The following is a 26,386-nucleotide window of genomic DNA, read 5'->3' as shown; positions in this document are numbered from 1 at the left end:
GTAATTGCCTTTTATTTATTGGGGAATATTTCCATATCAATGTGATAATCAATGTTCCAATCACAGCTTGTTTCAGGACACATTACAATTCAGCAACATATGGCTGAGTTCTTTTCCCAGAAATACACCAAGATATTACTTGAATATATTTTACAATATGTAAAAAATAGTTTACTTCACAATTGTGAAGTTACAAATATATGCGCAATAGCACAATACAGGATATGGAATTTACATTCTAAACAGAATAATAACAATAATTTCAACTTTTACGAACAAAAGATAAATTGTAAAGGGAATAATTATTTCCTACAAGAGATCATACTTGGTCGTGCAGCTAGACCAACATATTATCTGGTTTTGACATCGAAAGTTTCATTATTTAACGTCTCAAAATAGGCTATGCGCATCACCAGGGTCTCCACAAAGGCCCTCTTCCACCTGCGGAGACACATTTCGGAGTTCTGCTGTTGTGAGGGACCGTCGCGCGGTTTGGACTCAGCGCGACTCTCTCACCAAGTTTCTGTACCCGATGGAAGTGATCGACAAGCTTATGTTGCGAGTCAGTCGGCTGGTTGTGCGCTGAGAGGAAACGCAGCGTCTCCTCCAGGCAGCGGGTGAATCCCTCCGCGTAGCTCTGGACAGGTGACGCTACGTTGAATGAAGAAGCAGGGCGCGTGCTGTTGTCTTTCAGGTAAAACACAGCTGTCTCGAGAATGTCAGCCTTCTCCAGTTTAGAGTTGGGTTGGTGTGCTTGAAGTTCGGTTTTGAGGAGTGACTTGAGCTGTTCGATGCTGCTGTTGATGCGGTCTCTGCGCATCTTCTCGACCACTGGTTTTCTCAGCTGGATAAAACAAATAATCTGATTAGTTAATCGCAGTTTAAAAAAACATGTTCAAATTAAAATTACAATTATGAATACAGAGGACAGTAGTCAATTGTACTTAGCCTACTTTGATTTTATCTTTCGTGGTCCTCACAATGTTGCACATATTGACAGGAGCCATTGCTGTTGGTCAGTTGGTGTTTGTTCTTAGTAAAGATAGTTGCGGATGTTAGAAGTGGGGTTTGACCACCCTTACAGAGCTTCCGTATTTATACACCCCTCACACTGTAAACCCGTGTGGGTCTCAGTTTGACAGGTTTCCCACACTTGCTGGCCAATCAGGAACGCGGACAGTACAAAGAAAGAGGGTTCCATTACTTCATGCTAAATTGACTGTCTATTGCTTTGGGACAATGATCGTGTCCCAAGGGAACAGGTGGACTGTGCAATAGAGTAAATGCTCTGAAATATTTGACTGTGTTCCTTGCGACTGCACACCAAAATGTTGCTCCATTCACAGTCAAACCCAAAAGGCGGGAAACAAATCCGGAGTAAGTAAATGGGTTTCCAGAAGATTATTCAGGATCAAGAGGCGTTGCTTCTGTATGCTTTTTCCCGCTATTTTTTAAAATAAATTAGTTCGTTTGATGAATTCATTCAACCTTACACAATGTTTGATTTGGCTATTTTATGTACAAGTTATAGTTATGATTGTTATTCGTATGCGCAAAAGTTATAATTATGATTGTTATAGCCACTCTTACTCATATTGTATTATAATAAGAACCATAACAATAGTATTATAATAAATAGCATATATTTAGACATTAGCCTATATAATACGTTTTTCAAAAACGATTATTATTATTATGATACGAAGTCTGTTGTCATTGAAAGGATCTTTTAGATATAGGCTATACATCGACAGTCTATTTATATACAGGTAGTTTATGCGAACCTTTGTAAACGACTCTATCCTGTTCGCTTCATCACCAATCGGTCAACAATGTATCAACGTGATATTTTTCCATGTGGCCCCTTGGGAATGGGATGCCTCATTGAGGACCGTGACTAATGCGGTATTGAGCACAGCACACTTACATTGTTGCTCTGTTGAAAGTGTGCTGTGGGAAAGTTGGGACACCACAGCCTACAGGATTAGTCTTTGAATAGAGGAGCAGCTGGCTTCTGTGGCGGGAAACCTCTGTCAGCTGGGTGAGTTCTTCAATACATGTTTCCTCTCTAGTTCTAGTTAGAGGGCATCAGTCCAGTTGTGAAATGTTAGAATTTCAACCAAATTGTTGTTTGTATTGTATACATATTCACAATTCCATAGATAATGATGGGAAAAATGCAGCAATCATTGCTGGCAACATTATGGGCCTATAGGATAATGAAAACAACCTGTTGAATCTACTCCAAAATAGGTGGGTTCTGCTGGATCATCTTAGATAATACATACAAATTAAATGGACAGCACACTCCAAAGGTTACATTTCAGTCTTTCGTTTTTTTTAAATTCAATTTTGTGTGATGCTTATAACCACATGAGATGCCATATAAACGGTGGTATCTTTTAAATGACCTATTAGCTATAATTAGTGCACCTAGTTTCTCTCATGGCCATGGGCACTGTCTTGTGTTACTTGGACCTATAATTATAGAACTGTTTCATTTGTTGGTCTATGTTATCTGTAACATCAATTAACATCTTACAGTAAAAAAAGCTATTTTGTTCATTCATGCTGTTTCTGTGTATTTTTTTAAACTCCAGATTGTGAAATTGTTTTAACCAACCTTGCATCTCCCACATGTGTCCCTCTCTCTCTCTTCCGCCAAACTGTGCCATGTTAAAGGGCCCAATGCATTCCTGACTGTTGTGCTGAACCAGGCTTCGCCTGAGAGGGGCAGGTGCTTGGTATCACACGCCTCATCAAGTAGGGCATCCTTGTGGCATGAGCCACACAGGGACCTGGGAAATGCCTGACCTCTCTTTAGACCTGATAAATCCTCCTCAATGTGGACCCCGGGCTATGGCATCCCATGGACATGTGACCTGAAGTGGGAAATTGTCAAATGTATGACTTCTGTCTTAGTCGACGCCCTTTCAGTACTGTCATGGGTCAGTGTGTTGGTGGTCAGTTTTAATAGGTATTCACACATACAAAAACAATAAATATCTTATTATTGCTCTGCAATGTATGTTTTTTTCAATTAACATGTTTGTTTTTTTCAATTAACTTGTTCTGGAGAAGGTTCAATCTTGTTTGTTTATCATTGGATTGTGTATTTACTGTATGTCCATGTCTGTATTCCATTATCCGACAATAACACAAATATAACATGTATTTGTCTTTTAAATCATAATAGCAGCCTGAAGTCTTTTTATTTGCGTTCCAATATGATCTACCTGTGACTTCCTCTAGGTGCGGAGTGTGTGAGAGGCCTGGGCTCGCCCAGCAGAGTTCCAGATGGCCTATTGAGTTCCAGGCATAATGAGGGGTGATGGATCAGTGGCGGCTGTGGCAGGGTGGGGCTCAGCCGTGAATGGGGGCTAAGTGTGGGAAAGAGGAGCAGGTCGGAGCTCTCACACATTCCTCACTGGAGAGAGGGAGAGGGCCTTTGGCTGCACATAGACACTGGGACATCTGGGCTCAAAGCTATGGAGACTGTTTTGGTGTGTGTGTGTGTGTCCATGCACGTGGGCGAGAGTGTGTGTGTGTGTGGAGGGGCTTATAATGAGGCCATCTCTTTTCTTCCTGAATAGATGGAATGTCCACATTGGAATGTGTTCATACTCAAATAATGTTTTCATCTGCATAGTCATGACTCACTTATTAGAAATATCTTTAAAGAGAGAAGAAAAGACAGACCAGAAATGATTTCCCTCCAAAAATACCCTTGCCATCTGCCTTTTTACATTTTTAGCATTAGCATTTTTGTCCATTTAGTTTAGAGCAACCATTTGAATCAATGTTAAACATTTTAATGCAAGTGTCTAGTAAGTTATTGAAGTATGTAGACATTTACCAATTCTATTAACTTATTCACGAGTGATAGGAGAAACATTATTTAGTAATAGCCTCTGATGATGAGAGTGAAGTTCACTGTATTGTACTGTCCGAAGGCTTCAGTGGGAGCAGATGTTTGAGTGCAGGTTTCATTAATGAGAGGCCAGAGGAGATTAGAGGAGGAGAGGTGTAATCAGTGTTAGGTAAGTGTGCACGCACACAGGCCAGCCATGTGAACGAGGGCGAGGTGGGGGGAACACACGTGCCCCCTGGCTCAGCAGTGCCTCTGATCTGGGCAGCAGGTTGAAAGGGTATCTCTAGAGGGGGGCAAGGGGGTGGTGGATGGAGGGGAGATGGGGTGTGGCCTATTGACTGGATCCTCTCCTGCTTTCCCACACTCTCTTTCACATTTACCACATACTCTGTGGGGGGTCTGAGTGAAGGTGTCTCACAATGGAAGTGTGCCTTCCCAGAAGGTGCTGGATAATTGTGTTTAATTGGCATCTACAATGTGAATGTTTCTCTCTCTCTCTCTCTCTCTCTCTCTCTCTCTCTCTCTCTCTCTCTCTCTCTCTCTCTCTCACTTTCTCTCTCACTCTCTCTCTCTCTCCCTCTCTCCTCTCTCTCTCTCTCTCTCTCTCTCTCTCTCTCTCTCTCTCTCTCTCTCTCTCTCTCTCTCTCTCTCTCTCTCTCTCTCCCAGTGTACCTTTCTCATGCTTTCTGTACATGTGAAAGACAGAGAAGATGTAAATGGTATATAAGTAACGGATGTAAGGGGAGAGAAATTATTTAATTTTACAGCACACTTACAGTACTTACAGTACTATCACAGTATTAACATTGTGTCTTCTGACTATATACTTTGTCTCCTTAATAGGTTAGCATTAATATCTGCAATGTGAAGTGTGCAGTATCTATATGCCTTTAGGGTTCCTTATCAAGTCTGACTCAGTCCCAATCTGCAGATGCCTGATAAGGAATGTTCCCAGGTAATAAAAGTGTAACGATGTGCTTGTGTTCAGTCTCTGCCTCTGATATCTGCAACACCATTCCCTCTGTTGAGGCCAGTAAACCATGAGATAATGGATGCCTCTCCCATTGTTGTGTCTGCCTCGCCCACTGGCCTCTGAGTGTGGGAAAGCTAATCCAGCCTGGTACACATGGCTTTGTAATGCTAATGGGCTCCTATAAATAGGGGAGTGGGCTCCTCTCTCAGCTCACAACCTTCTCGCCTTCCTCAGAGAAGCACACTCTCTGTATAACAGAATGGCTCCTACCTACACCAGAGATTCTGACAACACCATGCTCTCTACTAAAGACAAACATAAAGTAAGTATTGTTTATAACATGTTTGTGTCATAGTTTACTATTGAATCCTTTTCTTCATGATTTGAACTTAAAGGACAGATAACTAACTGAATGCCCTCTTTTCTTCATCAGCTAAGGAAACCAGTTGTGGAGAAGATGCGTAGAGACCGCATCAACACCTGCATAGAGCAGCTCAAGACCCTGCTGGAGAGGGAGTTCCACAAACAGGACCCCAATGCCAAGCTGGAGAAGGCTGACATCCTGGAGATGACGGTGGGGTTCCTGAAGCAGCAGCTGCAGCCTCAGCGCCCAGTCCTTCAGAGGGCCCACAGTGAGGGCTACTCCCAGTGCTGGAGGGAGACACTGCACTTCCTGTCTTCCAGCTCCATGAAGGACATGATGCTCCATAACCTCCAGAGAGCTGAACAGGACATCTGTCTCTCCTCTCCACTCTCCTCCCAACACCAGAACCACAGCCAGGGCCCAGTGAAGCAGGCCATCACAGGCCACAAATCAGTCTGGAGGCCTTGGTAGAACCACCGCATAGAGAGACTATCTCACAAACTGGATGGATGTTTACCATCTTTCTTGCTGTAGGAAATACATTTCCAAACGTTATATTGAAATTATATTATTTTCTTGTTATATTTGAACGGAATTCTACTGATGTGATTATTTGTTCTCAGAGAAGAAGCTGAAAACATGTTTGTATTAATTCATAATGAAGAATATGTTTGATATTTTACGTGTATGTTTATGTGTGTATGCGTTTTGTACTCACTTGATGCACCAATGTGTTCTTTAGTCCTTTCATTTTCTATGAAGATGATTTGTAAAGGTCATATCTTAACGTGTATGGTTGCTTAGCTAACTCAAATCTTGCTTTAACTCTATTATATGTACTGTCCTAATGAAGGACATTTACAAATGCTTTGATATGTCTTTTGTGAAGGCTTTTTGGGACATTGTTGTTCCACCATAGGCACTGTTGTGCTGTGAAATGTATTGTTGACACTGTGTGTCTTTCATTCTCACTTGATAAAGTGAACAGACACCTAAAATGGATTCCAATAAATGTTTTGGAAAGTAACCATACTGTGTGTGTGTTTCTAAAGGAGTTGTAGTTAAACAGGGGATGATGGGACATGTAGAAAAAGTCATAATGTACAGGGTAGATGGAAAGTAACAATTTTATAAAAGTAAGTGGAGATAAACTGGGAACGACAGATAACACAAACAGGCAGATGTACTGATAGATACTATAGGTAAAAGAGCAGGCATCTGGCCATATCATATAAAGTAAATCACAGTCTAATACCTGTAAACCTAAGTTGTAAGGTCACAATTACTGTAATGGAATTCCCTATCTAGCTGTTACATTGAAGTTATTGGATACTGCTGCATTGCATAGTTTATCTTGTGAGATGCATTTCTTTTCAAATATACATTTTGAAAATAGCTGCCTGCCCAAATATAGTTGCTTAATTTGGTGAGCTCACATCTCAACACCAACCTGGAAATGTTGCATGGTTTATCTTGACATTTACATTAACCTGTTTTTGTTAAGTAGAGATCACATTGAAAGTGATGTACAGTCAATGGAATAATACAAATAATAAAAACATACAAAAATAGCATCACAACATGTTTATTAGTACATGTTGTGCTGGGACATATGTGTTGGTATTGGTGGTAGAACTGCATGTCTTGAACAGGGCATATTGATACTTTGTAGAGGTCAATAATCAATTATCAGGGATTGGCTTAGTGTGTATACCACATGGTCTGCATCTGGTAGCATGGGTCTGGAGCTCACCCAGCTTTCCCACACTCCTCAACCAATAACAGCCCTGATTAGAACAATAGATAACATCAATGAATTTGTGTGTGAGTGTCAATGTGACTGAGTGTGTGTGCGTGCGCGCGTGCATGACAGAGAGTGAGAGAGAGACCTTGCATTGGCTGTGGGTGGAGTAGCAGTCAGTCAGTTTAGAGGAGGATGTGTGTCATGGCTGGTGTCGTGTGTGTGTGTGTGTGTGTGTGTGTGTGTGTGTGTGTGTGTGTGTGTGTGTGTGTGTGTGTGTGTGTGTGTGTGTGTGTGTGTGTGTGTGTGTGTGTGTGTGTGTGTGTGTGTGTGCGTGCGTGCGTGCGTGTGTGTGTATATGTGTGCGTGTGTGTGAGATGGTGTGTGTGTGTGTGAGATGGTGTGTGTGTTTGCTTAAGGTGTGTTGACTCTAATCTATCACCTGGGAGCAGACTTACCCTCCAGACTGACACCTGCTTGCATCAGGCAGATAAGATAGGTTTCCCACGGCGCTACACAGCGAGGCCTTGCAACAGGCACAGGCCCATCCTGTCATATAGATATTAACACTCACATCTTCAAAACAAAGCTTAACCCTCACAGCACTGTTGTGTCACTAAGTCAATGAATTCTCTAATATAATATAAGTGCATTCAGACTTTATTTTGTACACACCATTAGATTAAAGAACAGATAAATAAATGCAATGGCACACAGGGTGGAATATACTTCAACTAGAAAAGTAATTTACATGTAAATCAAAACTAGTTTGAAAACTATCCAAATTGAAATGCATGCCAATTTCATACATTATTTATTTATGTTTTTTTTTCTTGCTAAGAAATACAGAGGGACTGTTAACGATAATCACTTGTATTTAATAATGAAGAAGGACATGATGATTAAATTAATAAGCATTTTTTTTCTCTAGGCTGTGAGTGGGTAGGGGGGGGATCAGGATTCTCAGCATCATGCCTAGAGGATCATTTAGAGCGGCACACTTCCTTTGTCCATGCGATGAAAGGGGAGAATGAAACAGGAGTGTGGGAAAGCCGAGGAGAGACACGCCACACAGTCACACAGCCCGACAGGCAGTCAGGCAGTGGCCCGGCTCACCAGCTGTTTGATGAAACCAGAGCTGACAGAGCCGACGGCCCAACGTTAGCCTGGGGCTTTACATACAAAGCCCAAGACAGGCACGTTGGACACACACACAATGGCACATACACGTGTGTGTGCGCCGATGCTCATGATCTCATTTGAATCATACCTGTACTATATACATAAATTATTACATGAGTATGCATTTAATGTTTTCTTATTGGGGTGTCAGTACATACAACGTAAACATATTATCAACACATGCAAATGAATAAATAATAAAACATATCTTTAATTAGAGCTACAAACTAAAGACTGCAACTTTAATAAAACTATTATTGACATTTGACCTATGAAGAGAGTAGATTCTGAGATTTAGAGTACTTGAATTGTGTGTGACAGAGTGTGACAGACAGAGAGAGAAAGAGAGAGAGAGAGAGACAGACAGCAACACAATTAGACCCAAACAAATCATGAGAAAAATAAAAGATATTTACTTGACACATTGGAAAGAATTAACCAAGTAACAGAGACCACTGGAATGCTATTTGGGTCTAAACAGAGAGTAAATACACAGTGGGAGAATACCTGATCACTGTGACTGACCCAAAATTAAGGAAAGCTTTGACTATTTTCAGACTCAGTGAGCATAGCCTTGCTATTGAGAGAAGCCATTGTAGACAGACCTGGCTCTCAAGAGTAGACAAGCTATGTGCACACTGCCCACAAAATAAGGTGGAAACTGAGCTGCACTTCCTAACCTCATGCCAAATGTATGACCATATTAGAGATACAGTACATATTTCCCTCAGATTACACAGACCCACAATGAATTTGAAAACAAATCAAATGTTGATAAACTCCCAAATCTATAAGGTGAAATACCACTGTGTGCCTTCACAGCAGCAATATGTGTGACCTGTTGCCACAAGAAAAGGCAACCATGTATCCCATGCAAATTGAGCCCTTTGAATTGAATTGGGAAAGAGAGAGAGAGAGAGAGTGACTTGAGACTTCAGTGGCGATAATATAATCAATATTACCAATATGCATTGTCAATATCATTGTTTACATTAGTATGATGTCCACTTGTGGACCCAGTTTAGGTTACATGTCAACAATATGAAAATACAATGTCGTCACAACATAATGTTTCAGTATTTTACTAGGCAAGTAAGTTAAGAACAAATTCTTATTTACAATGACGGCCTAGGAACAGTGGGTTAACTGCTTTGTTCAGGGGCAGAACGACAGATTTTCATATTGTCAGCTCGGGGACTTGATCTAGCAACCTTTCAGTTACTGGCCCAATGCTTTAACCACTAGGCTACCTGCTGCTGCAGCTTGCATGAGGACTCATCATGTGCAATCTGTTCCTTTACAAAAGGATTTCACTTAAACGTGATCATTTTTTATTTTTTATTTAGAATACAATTGATTCTATATTCATCACCAAAATCTGAGTCGACTCCATAAGAGTCATATGCCACATGGCAGGAAGTTTAGATAGCAGGAAAGTATTGACTACGTCTACTCATGAAGCAGATTCATAGTAGTCTATTTTACAGACAGCTCCAAACAGGGGACAACAAACTATAACGCTTGTCATATGACGTTTGCTGTCCTTCATAAAGGACCTGTTGTTACTTTCCATCTACCCTGTACATTATGAGTTTTCTACATGTCCCATCATCCTGTTTAACTACAACTCCTTTAGAAACACACACACAGTATGGTTACTTTCCAAAACATTTATTGGAATCCATTTTAGGTGTCTGTTCACTTTATCAAGTGAGAATGAAAGACACACAGTGTCAACAATACATTTCACAGCACAACAGTGCCTATGGTGGAACAACAATGTCCCAAAAAGCCTTCACAAAAGACATATCAAAGCATTTGTAAATGTCCTTCATTAGGACAGTACATACAATAGAGTTAAAGCAAGATTTGAGTTAGCTAAGCAACCATACACGTTAAGATATGACCTTTACAAATCATCTTCATAGAAAATGAAAGGACTAAAGAACACATTGGTGCATCAAGTGAGTACAAAACACACACAAACATACACGTAAAATATCAAACATATTCTTCATTATGAATTAATACAAATATGTTTTCAGCTTCTTCTCTGAGAACAAATAATCACATCAGTAGAATTCCGTTCAAATATAACAAGAAAATAATATAGTTTCAATATAACGTTTGGAAATGTATTTCCTACAGCAAGAAAGATGGTAAACATCCATCCAGTTTGTGAGATAGTCTCTCTATGCGGTGGTTCTACCAAGGCCTCCAGACTGATTTGTGGCCTGTGATGGCCTGCTTCACTGGGCCCTGGCTGTGGTTCTGGTGTTGGGAGGAGAGTGGAGAGGAGAGACAGATGTCCTGTTCAGCTCTCTGGAGGTTATGGAGCATCATGTCCTTCATGGAGTTGGAAGACAGGAAGTGCATTGTCTCCCTCCAGCACTGGGAGTAGCCCTCACTGTGGGCCCTCTGAAGAACTGGGCTCTGAGGCTGCAGCTGCTGCTTCAGGAACCCCACCGTCATCTCCAGGATGTCAGCCTTCTCCAGCTTGGCATTGGGGTCCTGTTTGTGGAACTCCCTCTCCAGCAGGGTCTTGAGCTGCTCTATGCAGGTGTTGATGCGGTCTCTACGCATCTTCTCCACAACTGGTTTCCTTAGCTGATGAAGAAAAGAGGGCATTCAGTTAGTTATCCGTCCTTTAAGTTCAAATCATGAAGAAAAGGATTCAGTAGTAAACTATGACACAAACATGTTATAAACAATACTTACTTTATGTTTGTCTTTAGTAGAGAGCATGGTGTTGTCAGAATCTCTGGTGTAGGTAGAAGCCATTCTGTTAGACAGAGAGTGTGCTTCTCTGAGGAAGGCGAGAGGGTTGTGAGCTGACAGAGGAGCCCACTCCCCTATTTATAGGAGCCCATTAGCATTACAAAGCCGTGTGTACCAGGCTGGGTTAGCTTTCCCACACTCAGAGGCCAGTGGGTGAGGTGGACACAACAATGGGAGAGGCAACCATTATCTCATGGTTTACTGGCCTCAACAGAGGGAATGGTGCTGCAGATATTAAAGGCACAGACTGAACACGAGCACATCGTTACACTTTTATTACCTGGGAACATTCCTTATCAGGCAGATGGGGACTCGGTCAGACCGTAGACTTGATAAGAGACCTTAAAAGCATACCAAATGAGACACTGCACACTTCACATGGCAGATAGGCAGAGAATAATCACACTAAAGAGATTATTAACATAAAAAGTAATTGTATGTAAAAAAAAAACAAAAAAAAACGAAGACATAAGGACATGTGCAAATAATGTTAGATAAAGAAAGCCAGATAGATGTCTTGTATTATCTTTCATGATCTTTGTAATGCTTCATCCCAGTTATCCTGACCCCCACATTTACAGCAACAGTTAGTATCATTAATATGTAGGACAAATTGATTATTCATCTAAACCATGTTGGTCAGATCTCCCAATGGAGAAAGCACACTTCCAATCTGTCCCTCCAGAAAGCTGAACTGTGTCTGTGTGTGTGTGTGTGTGTGTGTGTGTGTGTGTGTATTCGTTCATTTTAACTTTACATTAAATTCGTTCGAGGGCTAAAGTATGCAACTGCATCTACCGACAGACGTTGCAGTAAACACAGAATGTAGACTACTACCGTAAAGTGTGAAGTGAAAGGCAACCACACATTCGATTTCCTGTGGAGCAGCGCGTGGATCTAGCTTTATGAGTTATTTGACAAGCACCATGGGTGCAAAATGCATCTTTGATGTTTGTGCTAACGTGTGCCCGGCTACTCCTGTTTCTCCTCTATCTCACCACGTGGTGGACATCAAAGATCCGTCAAAGGAGACAGACTATTTTGCTCAAGGTAAATGGTGGGCTGTTGGGCAGTATAGTTAGGCGCCAAGGAAGGTGTGATTAACCGGCACACTTTTGGGTGGCAGCATGTCCCATTCACACACTTGTGTTCCTTCCAACAGTGTTAGCGAGACATGGCAAATGGGGGATGTCATCTAATATATGTCGCTGAAATTTTATTGCAGTCGTCGGCTATATGGTTGGCTGTGAAGTGTGGGAAAGTTTCAGGTGTTAAAAAACCACGCAATTAGGTCGGGATGCGCATAGTATAAATACAGACTCCACAGACTCATCACAAACTTATTTAGATTGGGTTGCTGGGCTGCTGTAACCTTCATATAGCTTTGTGTGAGAGCTCGTTGAAGGATATCCACTCTAAACGTCCCAAGTTGGAACGCCTGTTTCCAAGGGGCTGTTTCTAACGGCCATGGCTCCGTTTGCTGAAAGCAATAGGCTTACTTCTGTTTACTCGTCCTGTTCATCCAGTAATAAGGTAAGTAGCCGAATGCTCGGCATTTGACAAGCACAACACCATTTTATTTTCATATTTTTTTTAGATTCAGTTGAATTATCACGAACAATAGCCTAATATGTATTTCTTTATCCTTCCTTTAGTTACGGAAGCTCGTTGTGGAGAAAATTCGGAGAGACCGCATCAACAGCAGCATTGAGCAACTGAGAACACTTCTCCACAGAGGACAGATGTGTGGACAGCAGCAGCAGCGCTTATCCAAACTGGAGAAAGCGGATATTTTGGAGTTGGCCGTGAGTTTCTTACAGAAGGAGACCAAAGCGGGCGTTTCGCCCACCTACTCTCAGTGTTTGCAGGATACCCTCCGCCACCTGTCCCTTCACGCGCCCCTGCAGGCTGCAGAACAACAGGATATCAAACGCTTTTACGTGCTCCAGAAAACAGCCCTGTCCAGGAGCATGTCAAGTGAACAGCACGCGCAGTCTGCAGCCAAGCGGTCAACATCAAGGTCATCATCACGGTGGTTCCAAGGCTCTCTGTGGAGGCCATGGCAATAGCCTACTGACAACGATCACTGCATCACAAGACTAGGGAAGCGTACCTGAACATTTTGGATCATATTTGCTCCTCTCAACCCAACAACCAATGCTGTCGTTGATTTGTATTATTTTCAGTATAGACTTTTTATTGTCAGTTGTTCAACATTTGCACATATCTTGTTTTGATGTACCCAGGAAATTGTCTACAGTGTATGACGAACACTGCTTCAAAGCAGTTGTATTATTATAGGGAGTAAGCTTCTGGAATTATTTTGCCTTTTGTAAAGGTGTTATACTCTGTTTTGTTGTATGATGTTACTTCTCTTTCAAATTCAGCAATGATTATTTTCACATCATGTTGTAATTGATACCACTTCATGTTGTAATTAATACCACTTCATGTTGTAATTGATACCACTTCATGTTGTAATTGATACCACTTCATGTTGTAATTGATACCACTTCATGTTGTAATTGATACCAATTCATGTTGTAATTGATACCACATCATGTTGTAATTGATACCACTTCATGTTGTAATTGATACCACTTCATGTTGTAATTGATACCACATCATGTTGTAATTGATACCACATCATGTTGTTATTGATACCACTTCATGTTGTAATTGATACCACTTCATGTTGTAATTGATACCACTTCATGTTGTAATTGATACCACTTCATGTTGTAATTGATACCACATCATGTTGTAATTGATACCACATCATGTTGTAATTGATACCACTTAATAAAACATTCCTGATTATTTTCTACTAACTCTATTGGTTCTGTCTTCTATCTCTTTCCCTCTTATCACACTGACTCAAGGTGCACTAAGCCATTTGTGGAATGACTTTCAACATAATTATCTAAGTAAGCTAACATTTATAAATCTTAGCTAGCAATGGCATCAGTAACTTAGTTTAGAAAGGCTTCGCTTCGTGTGCTGCAATGTACAGTGGCGGGCAATTCTAGTTCAGCACCATAGACAATTCAAGAGCTAATCGCACACCAGGGGGCGCCACTAGATAAGTCTTTTCAAAATGTTCTACACTTTTAGCTGTGGATATTCACTTTTTGGGCTTAATCCTCACAATCTAAATGTGAAATTTAGCCCAGTCATGTCCTTGAGTGAGGAGATTAGTAAATACTAAAGACAGGGGAAAAAGTGAAGAAACAATTATTTTGATTGCTTTAATAGTTTATTAAAATTGACTCAACATGAATAGACAAATAATAGTGATTTAACATCACAACCAGAACTTGGACAATTCTCCAAGACTTATGATACTCTATCAGAGTATAGGAAACATATTTACTGTCTTTATAAAAAGACAACATCCTTGTTTAAAATTAACAATGGGTCTATGTGAGAGAATACACATTTATATGCAATATCTTTAATGCTGAAATGATCTGAATAACATTCACATGAAGCAAATTGTATATTGTTGATCTGACACAGATATATTACCCAGTTTGGGTAAAGTCTAATCACGGAGGAAGTTGAACAGACTGGTACATACTCAATAACCTTTCAATACAAAATGTAGTGGTATCATATAGACAATCACAAACGGATATAAAACCTATTTTGGGTTAAACATCCTCATGGAGGACAATTCAAGTTATTGTTGATCATTAATTAAAACATAATCAACATAATCAACACGTTTCATAAAACAAAAATTATTATTATTTCAATTAACACTTCTAAAATGGAGTGTTCATCGACTGGATCATTTTCATAGAAAAAATAAATAAAAAAGTTCTCAGTCACAACAAGACTTTTAAAACCTCCTGCATAAGAAGAAGATGAGGAATATATATTCCTATTCTCATTACTGTACACAACATTAATCTTAGACCAACATGGTCCATTTTGTTTGTTTGAGTGGAGCTCCGGTCTGTAGGACTTTACCAGGGCCTACAGAGGGCACTGTTGACTGAACTCTTCTCTTTGCTGATGCTGTGCTGGGGTGGGGGACTCAGCTGAGACAGGTCACTCTCCCTTCTGTTCTTATCAGAGGATGGCTGAAGTATCTTGAAGTGGCTAAGCAGTCTTCTCTGGAATGTGTCTTCACCTCATCCTTGGACAGGAAGTGCACAATCACCTGGACACACTTGGAGCAGTGGAGGCTGTTGAGGGGAGGACGGCTCATAATAATGGCTGGAACGGCGCTAATGGAATGGCATCAAACACATAGAAACCAAGAGTTTGATACCATTCCACCTATTCCACTCCAGCCATTACCACAAGCCCGTCCTCCCCAATTAAGGTGCCACCAACTTCCTGTGACCTGGAGTAATTAACATGAGGAGGAGCTCACTGGCTGGTACTGTTGTTGTTGTCTCAGGAAGCAAACTGTCATCTCCAGGATGTCTGCTTTCTCCAGCTTGGAGTCAGACTGCTGGTTAAGGATCTCTGGACCCAGGAGAGACTTGAGCTGCTCAATGCTGCTGTTTATACGATCTCTGAATAACTTCTCCACAGTCTTTCAGTCTTTCTTAGCTGCAAGAAGAGGATAATAATGAATAACCTTATTCTGAAATATGACATTATTGAAACAAATAAACCATTACAATTTATTTAATTTCCTTGAATTTAAATCTTTAATTTACCTTATCGGTCAGAGTCAGGTGCTCCTTAATAGATCATGGCTGAAGTGATTGTAGGTGCCATGGCTTGATCTCTGTGCTGTAGATGCCTCTGTGTAGAAAGTGAATCTGATCTCTACTGGCTTCATCTCTCCTATATATAGTCCCAAATCTGCATATGAATGTGTGTGTCTTGGGCTTGTTGGAGTTTCTCACAGTCTGTAGCCAATGGGTGAACGTGGGAGGACAATAAGAAATGTGGAGCTGCCACATGCTCAATGTTCTTATTTCTGGGGGACAATGGTCACATCTCAGGGGAACAGGTGGAGGGGTGGGGGTGATGGAGAGTGACTAACAGAGCGCTGTGTGACTCTGGGAAAGTGGTGACCCCCAGATCTGCTGCCTGATGTTGGGATCAATGACACTGACAGAACACACACTCATCATCACAATTTACACAGATCCTCTACATTAAAACGTTTGGTGCTACACAGGTCCTTTTGATTGTTGGGTTTGTTGTTGAATACCATTATTTTTGATACAGTACAGGTTCAGTCACATTTAAGCACTAGAAGTTGGGTTTGACCTCTTTGATTCTGCTGATATGAATATGTTGTGCTCTCCAAGGGTTTAATTTCAAGGTAGGGCTGCTATTAAGATCCTGTTTGGATCACAGTTGACTGGCTGATGATGGTTATTTATTGTACTTTCTTAGGCTCCTTCTCTAAATTGGCTTCATTCCTTTTAGAAATGTGTGTCAAATACAAAACCTCCCAATTATTGCACTCAGTATGATCAATACGACATGAAATGCATAACAAACTATGAAAAACGTGCACATTTAAGTGGAGTCTAATTTATGAGTATTGAAGTGATTGATTATTGATGTTCTTCTTGAAGAGAAAGAGTTTTGTATCTACACACCTTCACTACTTCTGTATTCAGAGAATGGAGGGAATTCTCCTTCAGTGTTGAGAGTTCAGAGGTAGCAGATGTGTCCTCTGTCTTGGGGCTATTGATTAGTGTGAGTAGAGAGCGGATCTGAGTTTCCCACACTGAGTCCTGTGTGCTGTGATGAATGTACTACTAAAGCTGCTCAGTGGACTAGTAGTGACGGCCATTGGCTCTGTGTTGTCTATAGAAAGAGCCTGACATCACCGACCATCTGGATTCTGGAGAGAAAAACCAGGACTGGCTGATTCAGGTCCTGAACTCACAAGATGCTGATACACTGTTATAGAAACATCATTACAATAATTATACAGAAAATAGGAATATAATGCATAATACAAATGGCATTGAAAGTTATCATAATAAAGTTATCAAGAGTAATAAATAACCCCAAATACACCCTCCCACCCATTCTATCCACTGAACAATACAAGTGTGCTTATTCCCCATTGAGACTCACAGGTGGTACTGATGAGGCTAAACAGAGACTCTGCTCTTCAAAGCTTTCCCACACTCTGCCCATTGAGAGAGCTTTTCCTAAACAATTGAAGTGTGTCTTGTTATATGCTAATTCATCTCTACACAGGCAGTTCACGTAAAGCCACTGCAGGTAAAGCCCATTACTGAAATATTTTTATTTTAAAAACTGATAAAGATACACTGTTACAGATAATCAATGCACACCTGTGTGCTTGTGTACACAAACAAATAGTGTGTTTTAACTATACCCAACATACAAACAGTATATAGTGTATTCGGAAAAGTATTCAGACCTCTTGACTTTTTTCACATTTTATTTTGTTACAGCCTTATTCTAAAATGGATTAAATTGTTTATTTTCCTCATCAATATACACACGATACCCCATAATGACAAACAAAAACACATTTTTATCATTTGTGCAAATGTCAACAAAAAACTAATTGCGGAAATATTCATAAGTGTTCAGACCATTTACTCAGTACTTTTTTGAAACACCTTTGGCAGCGATTACAGCAATGAGTCTTCTTGGGTGTGACGCTGCAAGCTTGGCACACCAGTATTTGGGGAATTTCTCCCATTCTTCTCTGCAGATCCTCTCAAGTTCTGTCAGGTTGGTTGGGGAGCGTTGCTGCAAAACTATTTTCAGGTCTCTCCAGAGATGTTCGATCGGGTTCAAGTCCGGGCTCTGGCTGGGCCACTCAAGGACATTCAGCGACTTGTGCCGAAGCCACTCCTGCGTTGTCTTGGCTGTGTGCTAATGTTTGTTGTCATGTTGGAAGGTGAACCTTTGCCCCAGTTTGAGCGGTCTGGAGGAAGTTTTCATCAAGAATCTCCCTGTACTTTGCTCCATTCATCTTACCCTCGATCCTGACTAGTCTCCCTGTCCCTGCCGCTGAAAAACATCCCCACAGCATGATGCTGCCACCACCATGCTTCACCGTAGGAATGGTGCCCGGAATCCTCCAGACGTGACACATTGGCATTCGGGCCAAAGTGTTCAATCTTGGTTTCATCAGACCAGAGAATCTTGTTTCTCATGGTCTGAGAGTCTTTAGGTGCCTCTTGGCAAACTCCAAGCAGGCTGTCATGTGCCTTTTACTGAGGAGTGGCTTCCGTCTGGTCACTTTACCATAACGGCCTGATTGGTGGAGTGCTGGAGAAATGATTGGTGGAGTGCCATCTCCACAGAGCTCTGTCTGGAGCTCTGTCAGAGTGACCATTGGGTTCTTGGTTACTTCCCTGACCAAGGCCTTTCTTCCCCGATTGCTCAGTTGGGCCGGGTGGCCAGCTCTAGGACGAGTCTTCTTACAAACTTCTTCCATTGAAGAATGATGGAGGCCACTGTGCTCTTAGGGACCTTCAATGCTGCAGCCATTTTTTGGTACCTTTCTCAGATCTGTTTCTCAAAACAATTCTGTCCCGGAGCTGACTTGGTTTTTGACATGACTTGGCTTTTGCTCTGACATGCACTGTCAACTGTGGGAACTTATAAGAACAGGGGTGTGCCTTTCCAAATCATGTCCAATCTATTGAATTTACCACAGGTGGACTCCAATCAAGTTGTGGAGACATCTCAAGGATGATCAATGGAAACAGGATGCACCTGAGCTCAATTTCAAGTCTCATTGCAAAGAGTCTGAATACTTATTTAAATAAGGTATTCTGTTTTTAAGGTTTTATAAATTAGCAAACATTTCTGAAAACCTGTTTTCACTTTGTCATTATGGGGTATTGTGTGTAGATTGATGAGCAAAAAAATAATTTGATCAATTTTAGAATATGGCTGTAAACGTAACAAAATGTGGAAAAAGGGAAGGGGTCTGAATACTTTCAGAATGCACTGTAAATACTGGACTAATTGCATTGATCTTGAAGAAGAAGAAGAAGTACTACCCAAATGTGGCGCAACAAAGCTAATTATCAAAATATGATGTCTTCAACCTTTATTTTGATCATGTTAATATTCTATCAGTTTTCTTCCTGCAAGACACAAAATATAGAACATTTAAAGGCTCATTAGCAATAGATCCCTAGATTTCCCCATTGAGACCCAGACCCTCGCTCTAACCTCTGACAGTCCAGGTTAGAGGTCTGAATCTATTGCCCTAAAGGGGCTCTGTGAGTGCGTTTTCCTGGATTTCCCACGCTCTCTCCGTTCACTGCTTTCAATGGAGGAACAATAGAAGTGTGTCTTATTACACATCACATTATGCAGCCCCGCAGCCGTACATTTTTAAACCACTAAGATGACAGCAGAAGTTTTCTTCCAACACCTGGAGTCACTGATGAACAAACTAAATTCAATTGGAATACATTCTGATATACTAAAAATACATTTATGTAAAACAGGTGAGGTCAGTAAAAACAACATAGCCATGCTTCTGGGAACTCATATTATCAATTATCTCTTTCAACCTACATCACACTTCAGTGATATTATATGTCAAATAAACAGCCTGAATGTTTCATTCGTATTTTCGGACTATATCAAACCAATTCATGTGAAGTTACAACGTGTGACTAAAAAAATATTTATCGTACACTGAAAATGTTGAACAAAGCACAAAGAGGTGAACGATATATATTTAGTGTGTTATTCTTTCAAGATAATTCTGTAGAATCTAAACTCACAGTAGGCTTTGTTTGATTCAGCTCCATATGGTCTAGCTCGTAGCTCTATGTGGAATTTGATAAATCAGTAATATAACTGTGATGGAAGGTTGTCAAGAGAAGAATAGAGTAACAAACAACAAGATTTCATTTCATGATTTGTGTATTTATTGAGTAGTTCAATGAGTCTCGTCGTTGAAAACCTTAATTTAAGGTAAATATTTCAATAGAAATAAAGTGATTAAATATCACAACAATAAATCTCCAGACATAATATACTTTAACAGAGTATAGGATACACAGTTAATGTCTTTTGAAAATAAACAAGAGATCTTACAATGAGAGGGAACAGTTTTCTCAGTGATGCTCTAGCTTAGGTTGATCAATATCAAACAGATAATGGCTTCACAGAAGATGCTCAATATAACGTCAACATGACCATATCACTACACAAATGTAGCAGTAACAAAAAAACAAACAGTTGTTTTCTCTTATACGTTTTGACCTTTAAACAGATGAGTCATTGACAATGACAAAAAAAGGTATGATAAACTACACATTGTGGGTCAAAAGTCCTTATGAAAGATCATTCAGGTTATTTTGATCTTGAATGAACACACGATCGACATAACTAACACGTTTCACAAAACATAAAGGTTATGATTTCAGAAATGCGGTTAAACTGAAATGAAAAGTCTCAATCACAGAAAGACTTGTAAAAACTCCTACATAAACAGAAGGTAAAGAAGATCTATTCTCATCCATGACATTAACTTTAGACCAACATGGTCCATCAAGTTTGTCTGAGTGCAGCTTCTTCAGGACTCTACCAGGGCCTCCAGAGGGCGCTGTTGACGGGACTCTTCTCTTTACCGATGCTGTGCTGGACTGGTGAGCTCAGCTGAGGCAGGTCACTCTCCCTCCTGTTCTTATCAAAGGATGGCTGGAGGCTCTGGAAGTGGCTCAGCTGTCTTCTCTGAGATGGTGTCTTCACCTCATCCTTGGACAGGAAGTGCACAATCTCTTGGACACACCTGGAGTAACCCTGATTGACAGGTGCTTAGCATGAGGAGGAGCTCACTGACTGGTACTGTTTCTGTCGTCTCAGGAAGCAAACTGTCATCGCCAAGATGCCTGCTTTCTCCATCTTGGAGTCAGACTGATGGTTGAGGATCTCTGGACCCAGGAGAGACTTGAGCTGCTCAAGGCTGTTGTTGATACGATCTCTGAATAACTTCTCCACCACTGGCTTTCTTAGCTGCAAGAAGAGAAGAGGAGAGTCATTAATAACCTTATTCTGATATGGCATTATTGAAACAAATAAACCATCAATCAAAGTAAACAAATGTCCTTGAATTTGAATCTTCAATTTACCTTATTGGTCAGACTCAGATGCTCCTTAGAGTGGATCATTTCTGAAGTGATTGTAGGTGCCATGGCTGGATCTCTGTGCTGTAGAGGTCTCTGTGTAGAAAGTGATCTGATTTCTATTGGCTTCACCTCTCCTATATATAGTCCCAAATCTGCATATGAAAGTGTGTGTCTTGGGCTTGTTGGAGTTTCTCACAGTCTGTAGCCAATGGGTGAGCTTGGGAGGACAATAAGGAATGTGGAGCTGCCACATGCTCAGTGTTCTTATTGCTGGGGGACAATGGTCAGGTCTCAGTGGAACAGGTGGAGGGGTGGTGGGTGATGGAGAGTGACTCACAGAGTGCTGTGTGACTCTGGGAAAGTGGTGACCCCCAGATCTGCTGCCTGATGTTGGGATCAATGACACTGATAGAGCACACACTCATCATCACAATTTACATGTGAGATCGACGCAGATCCTCTACATGAAAACTCTTGGTGTTACCCAAATCCTTTAGATTGTTGCATTTTGAAGGACAGTCTGCTATTTCCTTGATACCGTGCAGTTTGGTCACATTTAAGCACTTTTAAGCTCTGTTTTAAGCTCTGTTAATCTGATATGATGAATGACTTGAATTGTTTCACTTTATTTATAAACAGTATATCCATTTGGTAATTCCTTGTGATTTTAGTATGTAACTTTTTTAAATCCAGAAAAATAGAACAATTAGACAATAATCGGGCAAAGTAGGATGTCATGTGTTTTGCATGGAATGCTCTCTCTGTTTTGGGAGTCCAGATGCAGCAGATTGTGTCCTCTGTCTTGAGAGAGCTAGTCGTTTTTCCCACACTGAGTCCTGTGATCAATGCACTACAAAAGCCGCTCAGTGAACCATTTGTGACGGCAATTAGGTCTGTGTTGTACTATAGACAGAACTTGACTTCACAGACAATCACACTTTTAGAAAGGGATTGTTAGCCAATCAAACGAGCACATGACTGTGTCTACTTTTGAACAAAACCTTACATTTTTACTTTTTGTTTAATGACAAAATACTTTAAATTCCCTTGTGGTTTTGAGTGCTTTACTTCTGTCTACACAAATAAGTGGGCTACACACATTTACTAATAAAGATTGTTTAATCATAGAGATAGAAAAACTGAAAATGGCTTTCATAACTTTGGTAGACCTGAGATCCCTTTATTTAATCTTTCTTTTATTACCCTCATAAAGTGTGCCTTTTCCCCGTTGAGACTCACAGGTGCTGGTGGGACTGACAAAACTAAACTATGACTCTGCTTTCCAGAGCTTTCCCACACTCTGCCCATTGAGAGAGCTTCTATTAAACAACAGAAGTGTGCCTTGCTAAATGTTAATGAATCTCTAAAGCAGTTCATTAAAAGCCCCCTTTTTTTATTTTTACAATTTTCGCCTAAATGACATACCCAAATCAAACTGCCTATAGCTCAGGCCCTGAAGCAAAGATATGTATATTCTTGGTACCATTTGAAAGGAAACACTTTGAAGTTTGTGGAAATGTGAATTCTGTAGGAGAATGTAGGAGAATATAACACAATAGATCTGGTAGAAGAAAATACAAAGAAAAAACCAAGCAGTCTTTTTCTACCACCTTCTTTGAAATGCAAGAGAAAGGCCATAGTTATTGCCGTCACTCTGGTTGTAATTCCGATAGTGTCCACAAGATGGAAGCAGTGTATGTGCAAAGTTTCAGATGGATAACGTGAAAAATGAGTGAACAACAAGACTTTAAGTGTGAAGTCCCCAGGTACATTTGGGCAAATCATGAAGAAGACATTCACATTTTTATTCAATTTTTCTGCAAGAATATCGTCAAATCTGTATACTTGGACTTTGATTTAGCTTTCCAAGTATTAGTAGCCATATTATAAGTTCAACATTTGCAAAACAACCATTATTGATAAGTTCATAACTCTGAATATCCTGTCGTACAAAGGCATACTGCCGTACAAGGTTAGTAGCTACATTTTACGACATATACATGGTTTCCGGATACTCCCATAAAGCCCAGCTCGTTGGCTATCTAACTAGCTTTGTTTGACCCCGATTGGTGCTTATTTGACAAAGATACAGTCGTTCAAGTGATGGCCGCCCGGCATTTCATTAAGGCGCCGCTCTCTGACCAAATATGGTGTCCTATAGGATATACTACACCCCTAATGAAATAGTGAAATCTTGTTACCTTCTAGGATCTCTGAGGAATACATACAAATGTGATTTGACCTGCTGAATTACGGCGGAAGAAATGGCAGCGGTTTTACGGGCGCCCAACCAATTGTGCTATTATGTGGGTTTTTTTTGCGTTATTTGTAACTTATTTTGTACATAATGTTTCAACAACCATATCTTATGGCAAAAAATTGCTTCTGGATATCAGGACAGCGATCACTCATCTCGGATTTGACAAAGATTTTTTCTACAACAAGAAGGACGCAGAGGAAATTCTCCAAACACCCCACAGAGCCGACATCCCTGTTATTTGCAAGAGGAAGCGACGCAGGTACAGAAGACAAAGAGCCGGATGCCTTGCCAGGACCCGGAGAAGGCGAGTGGGAAAGCTGCCGTTACCGTCAATACTACTCGCCAATGTGCAATCATTGGACAATAAATTAGACGAGGTACGATCACGAATATCCTACCAACGGGACATCAAAAACTCTAATATCCCATGTTTCACGGAATCGTGGCTGAATGACGACATGGATATTCAGCTAGCGGGATACACGCTGCACCGGCAAGATAGAACAGCACACTCTGGTAAGATGGGGGGTGGGGCGGTCTGTGCATATTTGTAAACAACAGTGGGTGCACGAAATCTAAGGAAGTCTCTAGATTTTGCTCGCCTGAAGTAGAGTATATTGTGATAAATTGCAGACCACACTACTTGCCTAGAGAGTTTCAGCTATACTTTTCGTGGCTGTTTATTTACCACCGCAGACAGATGTTGGCACTAAGACCGCACTCAGTCAGCTGTATAAGGAAATATGCAAACAGGAAACCACTCACCCAGAGGCGGCGCTCCTAGTGGCCGGAGACTTTAATGCAGGGAAACTTCTATCAACATGGGCAAATTTCTATCAACATGTTAAATGTGCAACCAGAGGGAAAAAAATTCTAGATCACCTGCACTCCACACAGAGACGCGTACAATGCTCTCCCTCGCCCTCCACTTGGTAAATACGACCACAACTCTATCCTCCTGATTCCTGCTTAAAAGCTCAAATTAAAGCAGGAAGCACCAGTGACTCAGTCTATAAAAAAAGTGGCCAGATGAAGCAGCTAAACTACAGGACTGTTTTGCTATCACAAACCACATCAGTCCCTGGCTTTATCAATAAGTGCATCGATGATGTCATCCCCACAGTGACTGTACGTACATACCCCAACCAGAAGCCATGGATTACAGGCAACATCCGCACTGAGCTAAAGGGTAGAGCCGCCGCTTTCAAGGTGCGGAACTCTAACCCAGAAGCTTACAAGAAATCCTGCTATGCCCTGCGACGAACCATCAAACAGGCAAAGCGTCAATACAGGGCTAAGATTGAATCATACTACACCGGCTCTGACGCTCGTCTTATGTGGCAGGGCTTGCAAACTATTACAGACTACAAAAGGAAAAACAGCCACGAGCTGCCCAATGACACGAGCCTACCAGATGAGCTAAATCACTTCTATGCTTGCTTCGAGGCAAGCAACACTGAGGCATGCATGAGAGGATCAGCTGTTCCAGATGACTGTGTGATAACGCTCTCCGTAGACAACGTGAGTAAGACCTTAAAACATGTCAACATACACAAGGCTGCGGGGCCAGACGGATTACCAGGACGTGTGCTCCGGGCATGTGCTGACCAACTGGCAGGTGTTTTCACTGACATTTTCAACATGTCCCTGATTGAGTCTCTAATACCAACATGTTTCAAGCAGACCACCATAGTCCCTGTGCCCAAGAACACAAAGGCAACCTGCCTAAATCACTATAGAACCGTAGCACTCATGTCCGTAGCCATGAAGTGCTTTGAATGGTTGGTCATGGCTCACGTCAACACCATTATCCCAGAAACCCTAGACCCACTCCAATTTGCATACCGCCCAAACAGATCCACAGATGATGCAATCTCTATTGCACTCCATACTGCCCTTTCCCACCTGGACAAAAGGAACACTTATGTGAGAATGCTATTCATTGACTACAGCTCAGAGTTCAACACCATAGTACCCTCAAAGCTCATCACTAAGCTAAGGATCCTGTGACTAAACACATCCCTCTGCAGCTGGATCCTGGACTCCCTGACGGGCCGCCTCCAGGTGGTAAGGGTAGGTAGCAACACATCTGCCACGCTGATCCTCAACATTGGAACTCCCCAGGGGTGCGTGCTCAGTCCCCTCCTGTACTCCCTGTTCACCCGCGACTGAATGGCCAGGCACGACTCCAACACCATCATTAAGTTTGCTGATGACACAACAGTGGTAGGTCTGATCACCGACAATGACGAGACAGCCCATAGGGAGGAGGTCAGAGACCTGGCCAGGTGGTGTCAGAATAACAACCTATCCCTCAACGTTACCAAGACTAAGGAGATGATTGTGGACTACAGGAAAAGGAGGACCGAGCACGCCCCCCATTCTCATCGACCGGGCTGTAGTGGAGCAGGTTGAGAGCTTTAACTTCCTTGGTGTCCACATCAACAACAAACTAGAATGGTCCAAACACACCAAGACAGTCATGAAGAGGGCACGACAAAGCCTATTCCCCCTCAGGAAACTAAAAAGATTTGGCATGGGTCCTGAGATCCTCAAAAGGTTCTACAGCTGCAACATCGAGAGCATCCTGACTGGTTGCATCACTGCCTGGTACAGCAATTGCTCGGCCTCTGACGGCAAGGTACTACAGAGGGTAGTGCGTACGGCCCAGTACATCACTGGGGCTAAGCTGCCTGCCATCCAGGACCTCTACACCAGATGGTGTCAGAGGAAGGCCCTAAAAATTGTCAAAGACTCCAGCCACCCTTGTCATAGACTGTTCTCTCTGCTACCGCACGGCAAGCGGTACCGGTAGGGCAAGTCTAGGTCCAAGAGGCTTCTAAACAGCTTCTACCCCTAAGCCATAAGACTCCTAAACATCTAATCAAATGGCTACCCAGACTATTTGCATTGCCCCCACTTTTACGCTGCTGCTGCTCTCTGTTATTATCTATGCATAGTCACTTTAATAACTCTACATACATGTACATATTACCTCAATTACCTCCAATAACCGGTTCCCCCGCACATTGACTCTGTTCCGGGACCACCTTTATATAGCCTCGCTATTGTTATTTTACTGCTGCTCTTTAATTATTTGTTACTTTGGTTTCTTTTTTTGTGTGTATTTTTCTTAAAACTGCATTGTTG

General features: G+C 41.4%; 5 protein-coding genes across 6 annotated transcripts; 2 read left to right on the top strand and 3 right to left on the bottom strand.

Annotated features, from left to right (window-relative positions):
• Nucleotides 1-3: 3 nt before the first annotated feature.
• On the bottom strand, nt 4-1,274 carry LOC112254490 (transcription factor HES-5-like). The gene is made up of 2 exons (XM_024427151.2): nt 954-1,274; nt 4-844 (listed from the first exon to the last, which is right to left on the bottom strand). Exons 1-2 carry the CDS (start codon nt 1,005-1,007, stop codon nt 410-412), a joined length of 489 nt encoding a protein of 162 aa, XP_024282919.1. The 5' UTR covers nt 1,008-1,274; the 3' UTR covers nt 4-409.
• Nucleotides 1,275-4,528: 3,254 nt separating this feature from the next.
• LOC112255479 (transcription factor HES-5-like) lies at nt 4,529-6,245 on the top strand. Its single transcript, XM_024428460.2, has 2 exons — nt 4,529-5,166; nt 5,278-6,245. Exons 1-2 carry the CDS (start codon nt 5,104-5,106, stop codon nt 5,677-5,679), a joined length of 465 nt encoding a protein of 154 aa, XP_024284228.2. The 5' UTR covers nt 4,529-5,103; the 3' UTR covers nt 5,680-6,245.
• Nucleotides 6,246-9,502: 3,257 nt separating this feature from the next.
• LOC112255478 (transcription factor HES-5-like) lies at nt 9,503-10,965 on the bottom strand. Its single transcript, XM_024428459.2, has 2 exons — nt 10,850-10,965; nt 9,503-10,738 (listed from the first exon to the last, which is right to left on the bottom strand). The coding sequence occupies exons 1-2, from the start codon at nt 10,910-10,912 to the stop codon at nt 10,337-10,339; spliced, it is 465 nt and encodes a 154-aa protein (XP_024284227.2). The 5' UTR covers nt 10,913-10,965; the 3' UTR covers nt 9,503-10,336.
• A 719-nt stretch (nt 10,966-11,684) lies between these two features.
• Nucleotides 11,685-13,717, top strand: LOC112255477 (transcription factor HES-5-like). 2 transcript variants are annotated; one of them, XM_042325029.1, is made up of 2 exons: nt 11,685-11,959; nt 12,565-13,717. In XM_042325029.1, the coding sequence occupies exons 1-2, from the start codon at nt 11,858-11,860 to the stop codon at nt 12,976-12,978; spliced, it is 516 nt and encodes a 171-aa protein (XP_042180963.1). In that variant the 5' UTR covers nt 11,685-11,857; the 3' UTR covers nt 12,979-13,717. The 2 variants fall into 2 exon arrangements, with proteins under 2 accessions (XP_042180963.1, XP_024284226.1); XM_024428458.2 differs by having other exon boundaries at nt 11,685-12,442.
• A 6,084-nt stretch (nt 13,718-19,801) lies between these two features.
• On the bottom strand, nt 19,802-21,061 carry LOC112255476 (transcription factor HES-5-like). The gene is made up of 2 exons (XM_024428457.1): nt 20,980-21,061; nt 19,802-20,863 (listed from the first exon to the last, which is right to left on the bottom strand). The coding sequence occupies exons 1-2, from the start codon at nt 21,040-21,042 to the stop codon at nt 20,666-20,668; spliced, it is 261 nt and encodes an 86-aa protein (XP_024284225.1). The 5' UTR covers nt 21,043-21,061; the 3' UTR covers nt 19,802-20,665.
• Between the last annotated feature and the right edge of the window lie 5,325 nt (nt 21,062-26,386).

The sequence above is a fragment of the Oncorhynchus tshawytscha genome, linkage group LG07 (assembly GCF_018296145.1).
Source record: "Oncorhynchus tshawytscha isolate Ot180627B linkage group LG07, Otsh_v2.0, whole genome shotgun sequence".
In the NCBI taxonomy this organism is placed as follows: domain Eukaryota; kingdom Metazoa; phylum Chordata; class Actinopteri; order Salmoniformes; family Salmonidae; genus Oncorhynchus; species Oncorhynchus tshawytscha.
Note: the sequence above shows the minus strand (reverse complement) of the source record. Positions and strands in the feature narration are given on the sequence as shown.

Bases quoted from the DNA above. Each gene is read 5' to 3' on its own strand.
- LOC112255476 (XM_024428457.1), bottom strand. From the start codon at position 21,042: ATGGCACCTACAATCACTTCAGAAATGATCCACTCTAAGGAGCATCTG. The intron at 20,864-20,979 runs GTAAATTGAAGA...CTCTTCTTGCAG, and splicing joins ATCTGAGTCTGACCAATAAG to CTAAGAAAGCCAGTGGTGGA.
- LOC112255479 (XM_024428460.2), top strand. From the start codon at position 5,104: ATGGCTCCTACCTACACCAGAGATTCTGACAACACCATGCTCTCTACT. The intron at 5,167-5,277 runs GTAAGTATTGTT...TTTCTTCATCAG, and splicing joins CTACTAAAGACAAACATAAA to CTAAGGAAACCAGTTGTGGA.
- LOC112254490 (XM_024427151.2), bottom strand. From the start codon at position 1,007: ATGGCTCCTGTCAATATGTGCAACATTGTGAGGACCACGAAAGATAAA. The intron at 845-953 runs GTAGGCTAAGTA...TGTTTTATCCAG, and splicing joins CCACGAAAGATAAAATCAAA to CTGAGAAAACCAGTGGTCGA.
- LOC112255477 (XM_042325029.1), top strand. From the start codon at position 11,858: ATGTTTGTGCTAACGTGTGCCCGGCTACTCCTGTTTCTCCTCTATCTC. The intron at 11,960-12,564 runs GTAAATGGTGGG...TCCTTCCTTTAG, and splicing joins GACAGACTATTTTGCTCAAG to TTACGGAAGCTCGTTGTGGA.
- LOC112255478 (XM_024428459.2), bottom strand. From the start codon at position 10,912: ATGGCTTCTACCTACACCAGAGATTCTGACAACACCATGCTCTCTACT. The intron at 10,739-10,849 runs GTAAGTATTGTT...TTTCTTCATCAG, and splicing joins CTACTAAAGACAAACATAAA to CTAAGGAAACCAGTTGTGGA.